Source organism: Eriocheir sinensis, chromosome 39, assembly GCF_024679095.1.
Source record: "Eriocheir sinensis breed Jianghai 21 chromosome 39, ASM2467909v1, whole genome shotgun sequence".
Taxonomy (NCBI): Eukaryota; Metazoa; Arthropoda; class Malacostraca; order Decapoda; family Varunidae; genus Eriocheir; species Eriocheir sinensis.
Window position 1 is genome coordinate 1,774,937 of NC_066547.1, and position 18,092 is coordinate 1,793,028.

Sequence of the window (18,092 nt, forward strand, 5' to 3'; positions counted from 1 at the left end):
TTTTTTGTCTGTTTCAGCTCCTTCTGCATCTACTTTGGCCCTTCTTTCCCTTGTCATATCATCTTCTGCATCTTGTTTTTGCTCTCGTATTCGTGTCATTCTCTTCTGCACCCTTTATCAGCTTTTTCTGATCTATTCCAAGTTATTTTGCATCCTACCTCAGCCCTATCATTTGTCCCAGCATCTCAATAACCCTACCTCTGCCCTCTCTCATCTGTCCCTCCGTCTTCTGCATCCTATCTCATCCCCAACGTCTCAATCACCCTACTTCGCCCTGTCATTTTTCCCACCGTCTTCTTCATTTCACTTCAACTCAGGATGTTCTCTGCCATGTTTTGAGTTACGCCTCCTGTATTATTTTCCCAGCAGGGGTGATTGAAGCCCTTTAGTGTGTTTGCATTGTTGGTAGTTTGAATGCGTTCGTGGCCTGGATGCTTTAGTTCAGAGTATTGTTAAGATTACAAGGGTGAAGTAGAAGTTTTTTTTTTAGCTTGCGGGGTGATTGGATCCTTTTATTGTCTGTATTTGCATTCTTGGTTGATAGAACATTTTGGCTACCCGGATGCTTTGGTTTAGGGTATTGATAAGACTACATTGGCATTGTGAAGGTCTTTTAATATATCTTGTGGTCTCTATCCTGCGGTCGGCGCGTGTCTGCAACGTGCTTTTTCCTGCCACTCAAGGATAAGAGATGAAGGCTGTCCCACTATAGTGGCCTTCTCTCGCCTCAACACCAGATCCTACACTGCCCATGCCCTGCCCCACCTGCCCGGGTCACACACCAAAGACTCGTGTTGATGAACATTCCCATGAGCATCAGTATATATCGACCCCACACGCACTGACAACCATAGACGAGGATCTGTGTGTGTGTGTAGGGCTTCAAGTGTTCGGCTATGGATGCTTCGTAATGTGTACACGGTAACTGTGCACGTATGACACAGCACGTCGCTCTCGCCCCGACTCACACCTGTCCGTGACGTCGGGTATTCTCAGCCACTCACCGCCGCGCCGCACAGGCTCCTTGGGGTGACGTCACGGCGTTCTTGGCCACTCACGGCGCCGCGTCTCGCCAGCTGGGGAAGTGATGTAATTAGAATCTTTAATCTCCACTATCGGCCCCATAAGGTTTGTATTCCCCGGGAACAAAGGCAGCTGCTGAGGAGGGCATCGTGCTGGCCGACGTCTTCAAGGCTTTTCAGCATCTGTTGGTGGGACGGAGAGGAGGGGGGTGACAAGGGTGACTGACCTAGACGCAATTAAACCTCCTTACGTATACAGCATCTTGATAATATTTGATTAGGCTTTCTCTTTTAGGTGTACCGACACCGTGTTGTCTTAGTACATTACCTTTTTACCGTACTCTTACCTCCAATGCGTGATGCGTGTTCTCTATATAGATAATCCAATATTCATGAGATTTAGGTTGATTGCAATAGTCACCGTTGTGGTCTGTGTTTCTTGAGCGCACCAACAATACAAAGGGCAGATGATACGATAACAGCTGGCTTTGAATGCACCGGGCAGCCAGAAATCAACACATGGTCAGCGGGGCAATGGAGCGTAAACAACGATACCTGACTGCGCCGCTAATTACCTTAATGAACAGCCTGTATCACCTATGTAGTGCCTGTTGGTCTACTCCGTGTACCTGTAGTTCACATGTTAACTGGAAGAACATGAGTATCTATTGACAGGGAGATGGTGACAAGAAGTGATGAGAAAATTAATTTGCGTGTGTCTTTGTGAAGGTCTATAAGGGAAGTGTGGTGTTAGCAAGGCAAGTGTATCTGCTAGGGTTGGATAGCGCGGGGTTGTGTTTGTAAAGGGACTAGACGATCGCGCAGACTGAGGAACATGACTACCCACTGACAGAAGGATGATGACAAGAAGGGATTAGAAAGTGAGTCCGCGTGTGTCTTTGTTGAGGTGTATAAGGGAATTGTGTGACAGCGAGGCGTGTGTGTCGCTGCCAAGGCTGAATGGTGAGGCGTAGTCGTTGTAAAGTTACTCGACGCACGTACAGACTGAAGAAAGGATGATGACAAAAAAGTGATTAGAAAGTAAGTCCGCGTGTGTCTTTCCTGAGGTTTAGAAGGGAATGGTTTGACACCGAGGCGTGTGTGTTGCTACCAAGGCTGAGTGGTGAGGCGTAGTGGTTGTAAAGGGACTCTACCCACGTGTTCTTAGAGTTTATTAGTGAATCGTTTGTGGTGATGAGGCGCTTCTCTCATGGTTAAGACTTCTGCTTGCCGTGCCCGGTGGAAACAAGGCTTGGTATATCCACGCTGCCCCAGAGCTGAACCTAGTCACGTTGTAAGCTTTCTGTTGCTCGGTATTCATTTGTTTTACTGTTTCTTCTTGTATATTGAAGATTGTCTGTTTATTGTCACTTATTTATGTTATGGTGGCAAGTTCAGGTAGTTGTTCATATAGGGATCTTGTGGTAATTTGTGTGTTAAGTGATTTGAATGAGAAAAAATAGAAAAGTCTGTCTACCTATGAATCTCCCTGTTTATCCATCATTATCTGTCTGTCTGTCTGTTTTTTCTCTCTCCCTGATTTATGTATGCATGTATGAAGTCATGTATCTCCGGCGTGGTTTGTTTCTCTCATAAATCACTCGTTGTGTCTTACAGCAGCAGATGTTGGACGGCATTGTTATGTGTCGGCAATATATTACTCCGGCAACAAGACAAACATTTATAGTATAACCCACGGATAACGATGCGTCTAAGTGGGCTAAGCTTGGTACTGAAACCTTTTTATTGTTGGTATTGGTATATTAGGTGATCGTTATATTTGGCACTATACTTATCATTGCGTATGACGTGCAATATCGAGGTTTTAATCACGAATATTTTTTGCTGTTGCTTTTTATCGACGGTCTGGGGGCTGTGTCCGCTGTTTCTTGGTAGTAAAATGATCGTTAACTTTCCTCGCGGTCTCAGCTGTCAGTGAATTCAAGAAACCCGAATGTTTTTTTTCTGGTGCATGTTTTTTTCGTTGCAGTTTTTGAGTGGTGTGTGAGCTGCAAGGTGGTCATTTTTCCCCTTTCCTCACGGTGTTAGTTGTCGGTGAGTTTTGGAAAGCCGGATTTGTTTGTGGAGTTTTCTTTCTTTGGAGTTTTTTTTGAGTGGTGTGTCAGCTGCAAGGTGGTCATTTTTTTTTTCCTTTTCCTCGCGGTGTTAGTTGTCGGTGAATTTTAAAAAACCGGATTTGTTTGTGGAGTTTTCTTTCTTTGGAGTTTTTTTTTGAGTGGTGTGTCAGCTGCAAGGTGGTCATTTTTTTCCTTTTCCTCGCGGTGTCTGTTGTCAGTGGCCGATACGCTTGTTGGTCTTGGGTGGCGGCCGGCCTTTACTTCCTGGGTGGTAACGACCTGTCGCCTTGGGCCGCACCTGTATCGGCCGACGACAGGTTCCCGAGGCTGCACTTCACGGTAATCTCCATCTGTGTTCACCTGCCCTTCGTGAAATCGTCTCGGCTTACCTGAAGAATTTGAGAGAGCAGCGCTTCACCACATCCTGTCGGCGGGGCAGCCCGGGGCGTGGTCGTGGGGCCTCCCAGGACGAGGAAACAAAAACTGAAGACCTATTCTCCTCAACATCATCATCGTGCTCTTCACTTTCTCTTCACACAGACGTTCGATGCATCTTCATTCACGATCAAGATGAAGTTAGTGGCGACATCCATTGAGTCTTTCATAACACTTGGGCGAGTTGTTAATATTATCGCGCATAATTTACCGTGTTTTGCATCATCCTTCCCACCATTAGTTTTCTGCCCGAGAGCACCACCGCCGCACCGCCCTGGCCCTTATCACCCTCATCAGCGTTATCATCACCATCACTATCAGCGGCAATAACCACTTTCTCACACCGAACACTTTCCCCAGGTTACCTTATCTCAGATTCCACCTGATAATGGTTATTCCCAAAAATGAAGGTTGGTACTGTGGCTGAAATTTCATCCTACTCGATTTCCACTCCACCGAGCCCGAGTCGCCCTGAATTTCCGTCCCGCGGTTGGTACTCTGTCCACCTGAGTTATCGTCACCTTGGTAGTACTGTCCCTGCGACGCTGCCTTCCCACGCTCCCCCGCCGCACGTCTTTCCTTTCAGCTTCGTGCTTGCGTTGCCTCATCACTGCTTGCAGATTGTATGTTATCTGCCTATCGGTATCTGCTAGTGATGCTTCGCTCTTGCTCGTTGATTGAAGGTTGTCTGTGGCATTTATTTCTTTTGTCTCAGCGTTGGATATTGTGTTGTTCATTTATTGGTATTTGTTATGGTGGCAAGTTTATGAGTGGTTTATCTTTGAATTCAGATCTTGTTATTTTTTTGTGCGTTGTGATTTGAATGAAAAATAGTAGGTCATGACAATTCATAATCCTGTTAGTTTGTGTTCATGTCGTTCCCTTTGTTTTCATATTAAATGGATCTTCAGACTCACCAGATCTGTTAAAGGCTTTTGGTCATTGATTCCTTAATTATGTATCCATTTTTTTCCGGGTTCACATTTTTCTTATACTTGGCCCATTCCTGTATTTCATCATTCATCAGAAGTTTTGTTTGTTGTGTAGTTTATTATCTTTAACTTTTTACAAAACCAAACAAAAAAAAGTTATTTTCATCTTATTTCCTTTTTATTCCGTGGTTGTTGTCAGTTACCAGTGTGTTGTGTTGCCTCGAAGACAGGGACGCATGCAAGGGGGGAGTTAGTTAAATACATGGGTTACCTTCTCTCTTTATTGATCAGAACACAGCTTAGACTATAAATAATTACATCCCAAAATACGAAGTAAATTTTTTCACGAAACACAAACATTAATCGAGTACAAATATCTTTTTTTCAATCACTTATCTCATAGCTTCGTCTACCAACCTTACGCGGTGAAGCAGCCTCCTGAGCCGCGACTAACAGAGCTGCTCCAGTGGTTGTACTAGTGGCACTGGACGCGCGGTGCCAGTGAGGTGCATTACTTTGTACAGTGTCTGAACCACTGAGCTTAGTATAGGAGAGGCGCCCTCATGCGGCGCGGCAGTGTATCCGTGTGCGTCAGGAACACTCACTGACCTTCCCCACGGTTGTACCTTAGCAGCCAATGGCGGCCCCGTGGCTGGGAGGCACGTCATGGCCTAAACATTGTCAACTTGCTGGAGAAAGACTACCTATGACGGCAATGAAAAGTACAAGGAATTATCAAAGTTTTACATAACCAAAACAAGGATCCTTACTATAAGGAACCCTTTATATAAAATTTGTGATAACATTTTAGTATAAAACTTTTACTCCTTTTTTCGACGTGAGTACAAAGTGAACCCGAGCCATCAAGACGATATCATTCGGCAACAAGAGAACGCGACTAGAGAACACCTGAGACACCAGGCTCAACACTACGCTAGAGCTACGGCCGCCAGCAGGCTCACGGGCCGGCCCACACATCCTGACACTCAACATAAATAGCATCAAAGACCTATTTTTGTCATGAAACCATTTTTACATCATAGAAACCATGTCTGCTTCGAGAACAGTTCATGAGTCAGAGTATCAAATATAATCCTCTTAACAAGTTACAGACGGAACATGTCTTAAGTACAAACGAACAAATAATATTTGTCACGAAACAATTTAAGGCACAATTTACCGTACAGAATACAGAAGGCAAGCTATAAGCCAGAAGGGTTCACATACTCAACAATTAAAGGCACTAATCTTCCCACAAGGCACTTCTTCAGGTAACTTCGAGTCGACGGGACTCGTCTGGAGACCAATGCGGTTTGAAGACACTCAATCTCAAGTCATGAAAGGCTACTCAAAGACTCCCTGTTCGAAGAGCAAAGATTCCTCTTCCTTCGAAGTGACTGCAACGCTTTAAAATATATTATAAAATAGCCTATGGTAGGAATATTAACAAATTAATTACACTATATACACGATACAGTTTATACAAGAGTACAAAATTTGTGCATTATTTCTTCACACAACCGACGAGATCATAAGAAATTTGTTCCTGCATTACCCTCGCCCGACGCACGGCCGCGGCGAGAGTACCTGGCGGAAGTAATGCCCGCACCGTGTTCTGGGACAGGTGAACTGGAGGCGTGAACAAACACTGAGAATCGAAATTTACAGCACCTTAGTTTTGACGTCTCATTAACATAGATTTGATTATTACTTAATAATACTGACACGTTTAATCCAACGCACTTTGGGGTCCCACGCAGGAACTGTTCTGAGCGGGTGTAGCGCCACAGGAAGCCAAGGTCAGAATGGGGCGGCTTCGGCCCCGACTTCATCACAGTATTTTGATTGACGTTGGAATCGCTGCTGCACTACACCGCCGTTCGCCTGGAGCGGGACGGAGGGTTGCTGTGCGTCACTGTAGCAACTCAAGTCATCCGAAATTTACAAGAATATATATATTTTTTTTTAATCATAAGCATATTGATGTTTTTTATCCGCTGAATCGACTTGAGTTGCCACTCAGCTGAGGGCGAATCACCGCCCCCACGCGTCCCCGCCCGTGACTTTGACTGGATACAAATATGACTGAGATCTACACCATTTGGTATGAGCCAGATCGCCCTGCCGGAGGACGCGTGCCGGCTCTCAGGCTTGCAGGAGACGACGCTGAACGTTCCCCGAGATTTTGGTGAAGTCTGGCAGTGAAAACCCAACCCCAAGCAGCCCTGAAGAACCACCACCAGCCCACCTTCATCATGTCTTTGGTTTGGCTTCAAGTCCATTCATTAAAATATGTGTGAATCCTTAGCAGGACTCTAGTTGTTTAGGTAGGACGTTCGGATCCTGAGAAACGTGTGTTTAACTTGTATGGACTTGCACTGAGGCCTCATCGACCCTCTTTGTACCTGAGCTGAAGGGGGAGGTAGCAAGGCCCGCGTCCCGGCAACACGTCTGTTACAGGTTTAAGTTTCAAGTAATCAAGGCGGTCTCGACGACTCACTTAGGCAGCAGCGTCATCCCGCTACTGTCGTCTGTCTCGACATCAGAAGTGTATGTCCGTCACCTCCGTGGGCGTTTTGTTCCCGTCAAAAAACTCCATGGGCTCCGGCGCCTGCTGCTTGTTGGTGGGGGTGAGAGGCTGCTGGGCCTGCTGGCTGGACACGGTGGTCTGCACAGACATGGCTTCTCTCTCCACCACCAGGTCTATTTGGTCGACCAAGGCGTGGAGAGCGTGGGCGTCGAGGTTAACAGCCGTTGCGAAGGTGGAGAGGGCGGCGGTCCACTCCGGTAAGGGAATGAGGCCACGCACGGCAGAGGTGATGGAAGCCACAGCGAGTGCAGAGGGTTCAACTTGCACAAAGTCAGGTTCTGTAAAGAAAGAGAGGAACATGGTCAGAAACAAGGCACATCAAACGTAATGAATATATATACGATTGTGGTATTAAGAGTAAAAGATTTATAATAACTAAGAGTCACTCAAGTGCACAAGTAAATATATTACGCAAAGCGACGTGAGAATAAGTTTGGTGTTATCTCAGGTGTATCTCAGCCTCCGCAGCAAAAGCCTTTGTTGTTAAGCTTAGCCACCCAAATTAACATGGAAAATCTGTACGAAGTGAGTAGTAATCCTGGAAGATACTCAGATAGCGAAGGCGTGCCGGCGGACGTACGGTCCCTTGGAATAAGGGACAAAATCGATCGCTCGTAGTAATCAGCCTACATCTTTGCCCTTGGGAGGTGAACTTTGCCGAGGGTTACGGGGGTCAAATCTGGTAAACATGAATGCTGACAGACAAAACTTGCCCTGCCCCTTAATACAGCACCGCAGGGGACGGAACCCAGAGATACCGACGAGGCCGCAGGGAAAGTGGGGCAAAAGCTGTGGAGGAACATGGACGTTGTAAATTCTCAGCGTGCCGACTAACAGGCCTGCCCCTGCCGCGTCGTCGGCCGGTGACATGCTGGGACATCACCTTTACAACGTTACTCACCGAGTCCACCCTTTCACACCCCGCCATTGGCTTCCCCTTGGATGAAACATCTCTTTCAAAGCGAGGCTCCCCAGCAAGCCACAGTTATCCCCTCAGGACTATAATAATTACCTCCAACGATATCCAAACTAACAGCTTCCCAGGACACCCACTGCCACGGATTGATGACTCAGAGCCACGGCTTATTCACGTCCTCGGCTCCCAGGCACCACCCTCAATATGTCCGGCCTCCTGGGCTTAACAACAGGCTCCGACAGACTACCCGCCTTGATGACAATCACACCAAACCTCAGAACAAGTTGCAACAATAATCCCTCCTCCGTTCGTAGCCCGAACCCCAGAAACTATTCTTGTTGTGCCCAGCGGGCGAACTCTAAGGCCCTCAGGAGTCTTCAGTAGCTCTTCGTCACCCCCGCTGCCCCGTGGCCCCGAAATCCCCGCGAGGGTGAGCCCCTCTCCAGGGCGACCTGCAAGGCCTATTGTGCCCCTCCGGCTGGCCAGCATTGTCCTCGCCCGCCCCATTGTTTTGCATTGTTGTTGTGTCGAACAGGGAGCTGAGGGGGATTTGGAGACACCAGACGAGGGGCCCGCTGGAGGCTGCCGCTGAACGCGCACGGCCGAAAGTCCCGCCTCAGCTGCTTCATTTACATCCAAATGGTCTCGGGAGCAGCCGTCCAAGGCGAAGCGATGTGAACTTTCAGAATACATTCTAGAACATTCTAGATTACTAATCATTCCGTTGAGTCACGTTGTATTAACAAACTCATGAAACATATTACTTGTTTGGTTATTTATCAGTAAAATGAGACGCTCTATTTATAGCACTCGTAATAATTTGCTGAAAAATTTGCCGGTGGTGGAAATACTATTTTTTTCTTATGTCAGAACTTTCAAAGTAAGAGTGCGTGAATGTGGCAGCAGCGCGCTTCAGGCGGGGACACTCCCCGGGGGCCCTCAATGCGTAGGGGACCTATTTTCCTCGCCCCGGCAGCTGCAGCACGCAGCCGCCCTTTAAAACAACGCCTTCACAGCGTGCCGCGCGTTGCCACTCAGGTTGAGTAGTGTTCAGCTTTCGAAATATAAATTTGCCGGTTAGTGTTGTATAACGTGCGTCAGTTCGCCAGCAGCCTCATTTGTATTACTTAAATAACAGCGACCGGAAGCTACAAAAAAAGTGAATAGAATAAAGGGCCACGTGAGGAAGAGGAAAAGGAAGAGGAAGTGCGAGAGGACGGAGGAGAAGGGTGCGGAGGAGGGGAAGGGAGTCGGAGGAAGATACAGCCTCAGCGGCTTGTTACGAAAATATCTTGGCTCGCTAACGCTACATTGAAAAGAGACAGATGTAGAAAAAGCGGCAGAAAAAGAATATTTGTGTCAATCCAGCAGAATGTCATAGAACACCACAGAGAAAGCCACCGCCAGCAGCATCCCCAGCATCCCTGACGCCAGACACGCTCGCTGATCACTACGAGCGTCGCGTTGAAATTCCCGAAAATTACATTCATCCCGGACACAGCCACTCCGAGCTTCCGGCGCGTGGCCACTCTTGCATTGGGCTTTAAAGGGTTGAACGTCCGGCCCGAGCATCACTGGCTCTAATTATCCCGGCGTGCCCATTGGCGCTCTCTCCTACTACCGCTGCTGCTTCCGGACCGTGCCTACCCGACCGTATTGTTTAAAGGGCTGCGTTGCCTCAGCTTCCTTACGCCCGGAGCGATACGCAAGATAAAACAGCTCCTGGTTTGTAGATGTGTGATGTACGCTCGACTAGAAGGGCGTTTTGTGAGGCTACTTTCACTCTTCACACTACAGTAAGCGAGGCTGAAGGGAAAACTCTTTATGCCTCCGCCTTGTGACGAGAAGCAGGAAGGGTGGAAAGGCCGGTGTAGGGTGGGAGATGCACCATGTGGCAGGCATCTTTGGTGTTTCTGGGCACAGGTAAGAGTCTCTGCCTGGTGGAGGAGGGAGCGGCCGTGCCAGGTGGTTGTGTGGCAGCGGGAGGGGAAGGCTCCCTCCTCAGCTGCCAGACGGTATTGTGGGCCCCGAGGCGAGACGGACCTCTTTTGTCCAGCGTCTACACCGCACCTCGTGGAGCTTTAAACGCCCTACTTACAGGCCGGCAGTTATTTTTTAGGTGATTTTTTTTAGGGAATTTCTTTTTATAGTTTTCCGTTAAGTGCTTAATTCAGCTGAACGATCCCGTCTGGCCTTCACACGCAGCGAGGGAACCGTCCTGAAGGAGCTGCGAGGAACGCCAAGCTCCCCCCCCCATCTTCTACAACCACGCGGTCTCCTCCCAACACCTGGACATTTAAAAATGGCGGACGTTAGACGCCAACTAGTGTTTTTTTATATATTTTTTATCGCAGCATCCTGCTTTACCGCAGAGCGTCGTTCTCTTCTACAAACACACACACACACACACACACACACACACACACACACACACACACACACACACACACACACACGCACACACACACAAAACGCTATCTATCTACCAATATTTATCTTTAAAGCTTTGCGGTTATGTCAAGTACAATGTTTATAACTTGTTTGTCTCTATATAAAACCACGTATCTCTGAGGCTGCCTGACCGCATTCAATCCCATTTCTACCTCTGTCCCGCCGCGCAGTTCATCAACCCCCACCCCCTCCCGGGCCCCGCCCCGCCCCGCCACACACTGCCTTTCTCCACGCCGTCTCAGGGCTTGGGTCTCGTCGCCGCCCACGTGGTCCCCCTCTCCTGGGCTCGTCCTGTTGCTACCATGCGGCCTGAGCCTCGCGGGGCAGTAACAGCACGTCGCGTTACGTCACCTCCACAGGAAGCCTGCCCCGAAAGCTACATCTATTAAGTCGTTAGTAATATTTTATAGAGAAACATTATATGAACGTTTGACATCATACCAGAAAACCTGAGCAGAACTGGTTTTGGCTTAGTGCCCCTCATCGCCGGTGATAAGCCATCAGAGGTTTTTCACCCTCGAGTGTCGCCCCTTGCCCTGCGCATTTTTTCATCCTGCCTTTGGAACTGCATTTGGTGGACGAATGCTGTAATCGGCTTAGAGGAACCCACAGAAGTACTCCTGCATTCACCCTTAGAATTTCCTAGGCCTACCTCTTAACATACCAATCATATGCAAATAAGGGCGAGCTGGCCAGGCCTTCCCCAGCACACCGGGCGCCGCACACACACACCATTACCATGCCTAGGCCCTGATGGAAGCCTATTACTTGTTCACCTTTCATGATCGGCTGTCATCAAAGATTCTGCTTCGCCCAGGAATAAAAAACGATCCTATTTCACTCGCCAATTATTCTGCAGCGACACCATGGGGCTCACCTGCAGGCTTGACCCTTTCAAGTGGCCGCTCCGCCCCTCCCGCCCCGGCCTCTCGACCCCCTGTCACCCCGTCAAGCAGAGGCAGGCTAATCGGAGGCGCCGTCCCCAGGTGGAGTAATAAGAATGCATCAGATTAGATCGTCTCTTCTGAAGGGTCGAGGGCACCAACCGTTCTTCTTAATTCATTGCGTGCCTACTTGCCTCTGCCTCTCATAACGTAAGTCCCAAATAAAGCCCTCAGGAGTAGAAAGCAAATTGTCTGCCATAAGGCTTACGATAAGATTATTTTTTTTCTTATCATCCTAACGGTCGTTCTTTTAGCCGTTATGTTCGTATGAAGTCAGGTGTTTTAAAATGTTTGGCTTAACGAAGAGTGAGCCGTTGGATTTAAAGTGTCGCGTGAATGTATTGCGAGCCTCGGCCGCCCTGAGAACAGGTCGCTTCCCCCTGCGAGAGGAGTCAGATCAGGTAACCAACGCCCAGACCAAGAGGCCTCAGGTGGGGCGGTGCACGTCTGCCAGATGGCGCCTCTCCTCTCCTCTCTCCCAGGCCGGAGGGGAAGACCAGTTCATTAGCCAGAGAAAATTTGTGACGTGAAACTCGATACAGGTCAGGCCCACGAATGAACGGATACACGATCACGAAACAGTCCAAGGGGTGAGTAAGGTGTCCTTGTATGGTAAAAGGAAGTTGAGTATTTGCGTCAAACCATGACACCGTTCTCTCCTTTCCCACTGATCCAAGGCCGTCATACCTTTTCTGGCGGCTGTTAATATGCAAAAGCGTTCGCAAAATACATAAGTTATTTGATTTGTCATTAATGTTACAAGTCCAAAACACGTGGCGTGAAAGTTAATCTGTTGGGAGAAATTTCACTCGTTATGGAGGCCACACATGCTGCCCAGACACCCAGAGACACAGCTGTGCCGGTGACGTTGCACAACACCGCCACGCGTGCTGCGCCGCTCCTGCTGTGGCCGCCTTGGCACACTTACTAATGAGTGGCGGCCAGCACGTGATGGCCTCTCCGAAACCAACAGTCTTAGTTAATATAATCAGTCGCATCCGTAATGATGGTGAGGCTGAACATTCACACCGATACAAGCAATCGCATCCGGAGCGTGTAATCGGCGCCGAGCTCCCACGCCGCTGTCGTAATTGTCTCGTCGGCTGCAAGTGTTCAGGGCGGCGCCGTTGGGGTTCTCACGGAGGGGTCGTCCAGGATCGAAAACTACTTTACCACAAACATATCAAATAAATATTTACATTACATACAGAGACTGTCGTGATGGTAATGATGGCCAGGGGTGAGTAATAGCGGCGAAGGGGAGGGAGAATTACTCACTAGTTCATTAATTTATATGAATTTACTGCCTGATATTAGAGTCCCCGGTTCACACACGCACCAGCCGTTGGGAGCACAGCGCTTCACTCGGCGCCGAGGGACCCGCCATGATTGTGGTCATGAGTGTTTGTGATGACAGACACCTAAGAAAAATTACGTCCCGAGTTTTCTATGAAGACGAGTTTTCGGGTTCTATTGCTCGCGACGCTGCAGCCCAGAATTAGCCATGGTTTGGGGCAGGGCGCAGGACGGGACAAACGGGACAAGACGTTCCCACAGCCTTCGTCAGCGTTAAATCTCACTCTTCCAGACGCCTGCCATGTAGTGCAGAGCTGAGCCAATCCACACCAAATCCAAGGACAAACTGCCTGTACTACGAGAGGCGTCTAAGACATCCTCCTCCATTGAATCTTCGCACGATTCTGAGCTGCACAAGTCGGGGACTAAATGTATACGAGGAAGACATTCAGCGGCAGTAATGAAGGCTAAGGTTCTCAGCTGTACGGGAGGGATGGCGCGGCACGGTCTTGCCCCCGGTCATTGGGGCGTCTCTCTGAATGCCTGCCAGGGAGCCGCTTGAAAGCGCTTGGATGGGAGGAGGAAGAGTCGCGTGAGGCCTCCTCAGCTGCACTGTGCTGTGTTTGCTTCTCTTATCAGCTCCCTAACTACCGCATGACAGTGTTTTATTCATTCCTTAACACCATAAGCAACCTGTTACCACGGTGGATGATCCTCGAGGCGAGTGAAAGGGCCGCGGCCGGTGAAAAATTCGGTCCATAAGTCAACACCGGGAACCCCGCGAGGATCAACTGCAGCTCAAATTGCATTCATTTGCAAACCCACCAGCAGGCGCCGGTGCCAAAGGCTGCAATCAGGGGCTCCTATTGCAAGTCAGATAAAAACTTGCGTCGACGGGGGTTGAAACCAGGGGGCGGAGAATGGGCGAGGGGCATGAACTCCTGTTGGAATGGACACCGTCCCACGCTGTCTATCCTACGGTGTGGGGGATCCTGAATGTTAGGAAAATAATTCTCCCTTCAAGTTACAGCCATTACGTTTGTCTCAGAAACCAAACTGCCCATATACTTAACCTTTTAAATGCCATAAATTTTGTGTTAAGTAGCGCATCCTGACTACCATGTAATAGAAAAAGTGTCTAGAACTTTAACACTAGAGTGACTCATAAAGGCACGGCAGTAAAGCAGAATTTATAGCTGAGCTTGACCATAATGAAGGATATAAACTGGACTCGCAGTACCCCGAGCAGCGCGTCTCCTTTGTGCCGTCACTGTCCTGCTTGAATGGCCGTGAAAACCGTCCGCAAGCAAGGGAAGGGATGACCACACTGATGCGAGAGGCCCCAAACCTCGCCCCAGGAGTGTCAACAAATCGTGAAAGCCTTGAGCATCGCTGCTATAAAGGCAACTTCACACCCTTCGTCGGAACTGAAAGCCGCAAAGGAAGGAGTGTGTCTCTTTGCTACAGAAAGCTATGTTATTCATGTCCATCGCCACGCAGATAACACTAAAGAAGAGTCGTTTTTGCGCGTCTTCTCCCTTCAAAGATTTCGGCGAGAACTGTAACTCGAGTGGCCATAGAGTTCATGTTTGCTATCCCAACACGATCGTTATGCCACCTGTAGAAATGAAAACAAATAAACGAGAAATTTAATAAGAAACTTGGCAGACATATTAGTGCGACCTTCCTTTCCTCGTTTGAACCTGACGGCGAATAACCTGCCAACCTACAGCCCATCAACGCCTAAGGAGGACGCGCGCCCCCTAAGGTGCCCCTACGCAGTTCTTCACCGATGTCAAGGTGGCCCGTGGTAGTCATCTGGCCGTCTGTTTCCCGTTGTGCAGGGCCGTACTCTCCTTCCCCCACCTCTCCCTTCCTTTGTTCAATGGCCACCTCGCACAACGACGCACTCCGAACACCGACCGGGCCGCGTCAGTGTTCACCTTCCTTCCCTTCCTCTGCTATCCTTCTATCCCCCACCCCCGAGTGGTACAGAGACAGAACTGAAATTACATCCCTCACTGAGTCTGGTTAGAGAGGGTCGCGGCTGAGGCCCAGTTGTTTGAGAGGGGGAGCTGGGCCTCGCCGCGTCTTCGCCCGCAGCACCGCCAGAAACATGACCCGGGCACGATTCTAGTCACTATATTTCGAGGAGAACCGCTCGCGGAGCCTCCCACTCCTACCACGGCAACACATTCTTGCCACAAAAGTCTCTACGAACGCGTTATCCCTGACGAGTCTCGGGCTGATCACCTTCCATAAGCCCCCGCTGGGCAAGGAGATGCTCAGCCTTGAAGAAAAGTGCAGAAGGATGTATGAGAACTGGTTTGAGGGGCAGTAGACGGCGCCTCAGACGACGCTATGAAGGGGACTGGAAGGTGCGGCGATGGGGATATAGAAAACGAAACCAGTCTAAAAGAAAACCAGGTCTGGGGGGTGGAGGGGAGTTAAAAGGCATGGGGTGAATAAAAGCAAGAGATAAGCGGGTTCGGGAGCAAGGGACGGGGAAAAGGAGCAGAGCGGAGAAGATGGACGTGGAGGGAAGGAAGACGGAGGGGGAGGGCACGTGTCCGTACCATTGCACCTGGAAGAGACTGGTTACACGTAACGGTCAAGCACACCAGAGAGTTTCGTTCGCCTCCCCGTGACTGAGGATACAAAGACGCGCGTTACTTTATGGCATTGAAAGCGAAATCTGAAAAAAAAGCTTCCTTATGAGAACGCTTGGATCGAGGAATGAAAAATCACACTTTTGGCAGCGGGAAAAAGGAGCGGAACTCAGAATGTAAGGAATGTTGGACCTCGAATGGAAGCAAACAGAAAAAGTAAAGAAATGGGCTCAGTGTTGAAGTCAATCGCGTCTGGGGCTCATTCACGACCTTCTTACTCCGTTACATCATTCACTTCCTCCCGTCTGCGTCAGAGACTCGTTACACAGTGAACGTATCCTTTATCACGGTGTCTGCTGACCATTTGCTGTGGTGGTGCGTCATGTTGCTACGCTGGGTGGCTGCATTTCAAAACGCAGGTATTTCAGTGAGGCACAAAAGTTTTTGGTGCAAGCCTGGCGTATCTTTTCATCGGTGGAGTTTATGGGAGGCGATGCGTCTCTGCGGGGAGGGTGGCATCGGGGCGTGAGGAGCGACGGGAGGACGCCGAGGAGCAGATGTCTCCGCGCGCCGCTGGCCCGAACACCTTGTGAGGGGAACGCCGATCGATCGAGGCTCACCCAGGGGCATCGAAGGGCAGCGTTGAGAAAGCACTCCGCAGATGGTCAGTTACTTCGTTACACATAATGGCAACCTCTATGCCCCAAGCAAAACTTATATGCCGCAAGTTCTCCAGCAAAGAAGTTTACGAGGTTAAGTGAATTCCAAACCGGGCAATGTAAGGTAAAAAGACATACTCCTGTCAGAATCCATTTGAGCCCCCGCTCCAGGGGCCAGCGAGGTGCTTCTTAGGCCTGCGCCCCGCCACCGGGCCTCCAGGTGCTGCTCCCTGCCAGCGGGGCATGACAGCGTCCTTACGAATCAATTACCGACTCCTTGATCCCCTCGGAGGCACCAGATGCTCCCTCACTCAAGGGCAGCCACCCATTAAAAAAGTTAGACAACATTTAATTACCCTTGAGAAGCCTCGTGGACAAAGGGCTCGGCGAGGCATTGCTGATGATGACCCGCGCGCACGCACGCCCATGACTCACCCGTAACTAGTGGAAGGAACTCCCCTCCCAAGCTCGTCACTAATAATAATATAATTGCTTGTGTGGTTGGGGCACTCAGCCTAACTAGAAGTAGTTTATATTCTGTCTGGAGTCCTATTGAGGGCAAGGACGTTCCTGCCTCCTCATAGCATGCGGCTAAAGTGGGCTACAACCAGGCCAGATTCCTCCAGATAAGCCACGCCGGGCGACAGAGGACCCTATGAGCCTATAATTTCGATTGCTATCTACACTGGCATTGAAATCCCTCGGGGGCCCAAGCGATGCTACGGCAGGATAGAAACCCAACTCCCTGACCCTCGAGACGCTGCGGCCGCATTCTTGGCTCGGTCCCGGCCCTCCCCCACCCATTAGGACTATTATATCAGCTTTCTTTAGGCGTACAATTCTTCCTTTTCAACCATTCACCCATAGATGAGGCCTTAATCACAGGCTGGAGTGTTTTTCAACCAGTGTGCAGTTCGCCCACGTGTTCACCGATGAATGGCCCCCGACCCCGCCCCTCCGGTGTGAGGCACAGACCGGGGCTCGTGCCACAGCAACGCGTCCTGCCTACTTCCTGACACACTGACATCCCAACACAAACACGTCCGCGACAACAACACGCCATTGTACACACGCACCGCGCCCCACAACACCGGAACTCTTATATCGTTCACTCTTCAGGTTTTCAAATACTTAAAGAAAATCATAATCAGGCTCAAGCAAGCAGTTATTGAGATTAACATACCAACATCAATATAGGAACGTGAGAGCCGCTGAAGCCCCTACCAAGCGTACCTCTTCTCCTTTCATCTCTCACACTGCCACTTCATCCCCCTCCCTTTTCTTCTCCTCCTTCTCCTCCGCCTCCTTCTGCCCCAAAATGCCTCCTTAACACGGTGTTTACAAAATTCTTGGCGGCATTACCAGAAGCACCGGCTGACCACGCGGGCACACACCTCGATACAAAATAAGGATCAGAGACAATGGCGTTGAGGGTCGAGGAGGGGATTAGGTCGAAGGTTCCCCGAGGCATCTACTCCTGGACACCAAATTCTCAGCCTTCCACTGCGCCCTTACCGAGTCCTTATAGTGGCTGATGCTGGAAGGATACCCGCGTGGTAGACCTCCTGAAGAAGTGACTAGTTATTGAATGATTAACCCTCGTGACGGCGGCGTGAGGCATCATATTCTAGCAGCAGCAAAGCATGAAAGAGTGGAACAATAGGCGGCAGCAGGAGGCAGACACCCACGCGGCGTCAATATAATTTGATATAATTACGAGAGGCGTTGGCTGGCTAACTTTTAAAGGGACTCCACCCACGGCACATGCTCCAGCTTCCTGCTCCCTCCCACACCCCTTCCTTCACTGCCTTCCTACGCCTGTCACTCCGCTGGACTTACGGCTTAAGGCTCATATGTAATTGTCGGTTTTATGGATTAATATTTATTGTCTAAATGTGTGCGTGTGCATGTGTGTGTGTGTGTGTGTGTGTGTGTGTGTGTGTGTGTGTGTGTGTGTGTGTGTGTGTGTGTGTGTGTGTGTGTGTGTGTGTGTGTGTGTGTGTGTGTAGCCATATCACCCATATATCAATCCCAGGTTACCTCGCCCTCCCAGCCTCCCGTTCTCACTCTCTCTCTCCCTCCCCGGCGTGCAAGGGTGGGGCTCTATTCCTGTAGACTCGTGGCTCTCGTAATAACATGACGTCACGTCCGGTCAAACGC

At 49.6% G+C, this 18,092-nt stretch overlaps 1 protein-coding gene across 1 annotated transcript in view; it reads right to left on the reverse strand.

The window, feature by feature from the left end:
- Positions 1-4,734: 4,734 nt before the first annotated feature.
- LOC127008860 (G1/S-specific cyclin-D2-like) overlaps positions 4,735-18,092 on the reverse strand; it is a 39,299-nt gene continuing 25,941 nt past the window's right edge. The window contains exon 4 of the mRNA XM_050881243.1: positions 4,735-7,335. Coding sequence (XP_050737200.1) covers positions 7,010-7,335 — 326 coding nt within the window. The 3' untranslated portion in view covers positions 4,735-7,009. The remainder of the gene's footprint in view (positions 7,336-18,092) is intronic.